Raw genomic sequence first — 3,470 nt, 5'->3', positions numbered from 1 at the left:
GCTATATTCCTAGGGTACAATACAATTTATCAGCAGAAGAGTGTCCCCATGATGCAATCTCCTCAGCTCACCTGCTAGCATCCCTCAAGCCTCACTTGCTGTGACACCCACTGTGGCCACTTCATTATCTTCCTCATTTGTTAGGAGAGAATTCTTCATGTCATCATGTATGTTTTCATCTGTTAACGTGAACCTCTCCCCACACCCACTAGACTATAAGCTCCTTGAAGGCAGACAACATTTCATCTTTGTATTTCCAGCACCAGCACAGAGCTTGACAAATAGTAAGTGCTTAAGAAAGGCTTGCTGGATTGTATTGGAATGGGCGGGGGAGTCACTTTTATTTGACAATAATGGTGAGATGTCTCAATGGTGAGACATTCACCATTACACTTTATTTTGGTGCATTTTATTGATGCTTTCCTTTAAAAAAGGGGAAAAAGCACTGCTGCAAAAAGGCTTCTGTTGAAGAAGAAATTAATTGGGTAGCATCTCTGTAGTCAGAAACTTTGTGGGTTCAATATCACATAAGAACCTATCTGGTCAGCTGATCGAAGGAAGTTAAAGTGAATGGAATCTTTCAGAATTTCAGATCTAGTACCTTTTTTGGTCAGTAGGACAAGGGGCTGGGAAATGCCTTCTATGCATGTGTATTTGGATTGAAGGGAGAGAAAGTTCTAAAAAGCACCAAATCCTTTCTATTGAACGTCAACTATTTTTAAAAAGCTTCTTTAGATATGGGAAATCTATTGGAAATAGACTTTAGTCATAAGGAGGGACTAACACACTTCTTATTCATCCATTCATTCAATCACCGTCATTCATTCTGATTTCTCCATACAAGCAAACTAATTTTGCTCTGTGGTCTGAAGGAAGTTCCACACCCCATCCCACCCCTCACTCACACACCTCGATCTTGCTTCCAACCCTCTCTACAACCTTTCCAAGGAGGTTCTCTGGCAGAGCCTGTGCTCCTGAGGATACGTGAACTTAGGAGGTGTCAGGAATCACCACTAATTCCTGACACCTTCCTCGCCCCGCATTAGTCCTGGGCTGAGTTGGTTTTAATGGCTTTGAATAGAGATCCTAGCCAAAGACGCAAGGACTACAGGTGCCTGTGGACCGCCACTTCCCCCCCCCCCCCCCCCCCCCCCCCCGCCCATCAGGACTCACTGGGCCCACCAGGGTGCCTCTCCACCTGCTCTTTCTCCGCCTGCTGCCCCTCAGAGCGCGGTCGTCTTCGGGTTAGTGCACTCTCTGTCCTGGGGGCAGCCCAATTTGGGAGTACAGAAGGGTGGGAGGAGAGCACAGCGGGGAGCGGCTTTCTGGCTCCTTCCTTGCAATGGGGAGTAGTTAGGAAGTTAGGCCAGCTGCTCCGAGAGGGGCTGTAATTAGGAAAAGGGACGACGTTGGCACCCCTCTTTTCTAACCGGGCCAGTGCTCTGGCAGGGTACCACCGCTTGGTCCTCCAAATGCGGGAGGCGCGGGCGTTGAGGTCCCTTGAACGCCAAGGGCAGCGGCAGATGGGGAGGGGCTGCGTCCGAGAAGGGCGGGGGCTGGCGGAAGGGCGGGGGGGGGGCGCGCCTTGCCTCTCTTGCGGTTTGGGGGCCGCCTCCTCCACCCTCTTGTCAGAGGAGTCGGTTCACTCTCCCTGGGGACCAAGTTAAGTCACCGTCGCCGCCTCTTTTGCGCCTGTTACCATCGCTGCTGCCTTCGGGCGGGGAGAAGCCTTCGCGATGCCGACCCTCCCGGGTGCCCTTTGGATGGCACTTTGGGGACTGGCGCGCCTTTGGGCCGGGGCTCAAGCGGGCTGCTTAGAAGTGGGGCGGTGCTGCCCTGGGCGAGACCCCACCTGCTTCGGCCGGGGCTGGAGGCTGGACAGGGTCTATGGGACGTGCTATTGCGACCAAGCGTGTCGGCTCACTGGGGACTGCTGCTTTGACTACTCCAGGGCGTGCCCAGGTAGGGAGGTGGCGAGCTTGGGACAGGGGCATGATGCGGCTGAAGAGGGCGGCCGGCGCCTCGGGAGCCTTGGTGCCCTCACCCTCCCCAGGGTGGGCACGGCGCGACTCCACTTGACCCTTGCAGGGCTGGCCATCCCATAGCTCTGCCCTGAGCCGTGCAGAGCTGCCAGCGCTGCGGCCCTTCTCCTCATAGAGGCCCAAAGAATTCTCGGATGTGACTCAGGCTCAAATGAGAGCCCGGGCAGTGCTTCCCACCAACTTGGAGAAGTTCCACTCAACCACTTGGGGAGAAGTTAGTGACAACCCAGTGGGGCAATAGTCCTGTAGAACTTTCTGGAGTCGTGGTTTGGAGGGCTTGGGGGGTGGGGATAGGGGGGAGGAGTAGAGGAGGGGCGAGGATTAAAAAAATATTCTGCCTACATAGGAATGTATCTGCCAGTATACATCATAATGCCAGGGCTTGCTTTTGTAGGCGTTGCATCATTCTCCTAAAGATTTTCTTTCTCTGAGTGTTTCCAGTGGGTACCTGCCTGAGAAATATGGAGGGTGGGAAGTTCTCTTTTCAATCAGAATAGATTTAGATTTGGAAGGAATCTTAGAGGTCAGCTAATGCTTAGACCATACTGGAGTTAGCATGGTGAGGGGTAAGGATGCTAGAATGGGAGTTAGGAAACCTAGGTAGGCATCCAGACCGAAACGGCTCTAATTCTAACATTTTACTGTGATATCTTGGGCAAGTTACTTTTTTGAGCTTCAGTTTCCTCAACTGAAAAATAGATGAGCATATGGGCAGGATACTTTCATGATCTGTCTCTCAGGAGCTATGTAAATGCAATTTGTAATTTATAGCAATAGGCAGTTTGTTATATCTTAAGTGGTACATTTAAAATAGCTATCCCCACTTAACTAAATCTTAATAGGATTGATAACACTGGCTCTCTGTGTGACCCTGGATCTCCTCCTCTGAAAATAATGGGTTGAACTAGACCTCTGAGGTCCCTTCTACCTCTAGCCCTATGGCTCTATAAATCATTAACCTGCTAAGAACCACACCACTTTTCTGGGTTGCGCACACCTAGTACACACCTTGCAATGCAGCACACGAGTGTGGGCTGTTTGGAGAAGATAAGGCACAGTTTCTCCCCATTACAAAGTGATGCCCCCTGTGCTACTCTCCCCTCCTCCCCCAGGAGGCAAGAATCAGGCTCAATATCTACACCCTTTCATTCAGTAATTCACTGAACATACCTGCTATGTGCAAAGCACTGTTTTAACTAGCTTACATGATTGCAATGGTAGGATGTAGGCTCTACTCTCAAAAGACTTTGTGACTGAACAGAGACATACACAAGTACTGTGACACAAGGAAGAGTGAGATAAGTGCAAAGGAGAGATCTAGTCAAAGTGTTCTGAGAAATTCAAGGCCTGAAAGGCTTCCTGGAGGAGATACTTTGAGTTGAGTCTTAAAGGAAAAGAAGGCTTTCAACACACAAAGGAATAATACAT

General features: G+C 50.3%; 1 protein-coding gene across 1 annotated transcript in view; it reads left to right on the top strand.

Moving 5' to 3' along the window:
- The first annotated feature begins 1,736 nt into the window (after positions 1-1,736).
- LOC114053696 (somatomedin-B and thrombospondin type-1 domain-containing protein-like) overlaps positions 1,737-3,470 on the top strand; it is a 53,751-nt gene continuing 52,017 nt past the window's right edge. Inside the window, exon 1 of the mRNA XM_027876816.1 lies at positions 1,737-1,962. Coding sequence (XP_027732617.1) covers positions 1,737-1,962 — 226 coding nt within the window. The remainder of the gene's footprint in view (positions 1,963-3,470) is intronic.

This window comes from Vombatus ursinus, unplaced genomic scaffold (genome assembly GCF_900497805.2).
Source record: "Vombatus ursinus unplaced genomic scaffold, bare-nosed wombat genome assembly UNPS02014812.1, whole genome shotgun sequence".
NCBI classification, from domain to species: domain Eukaryota; kingdom Metazoa; phylum Chordata; class Mammalia; order Diprotodontia; family Vombatidae; genus Vombatus; species Vombatus ursinus.
This window is presented reverse-complemented; position numbering and strand designations above follow the sequence as displayed.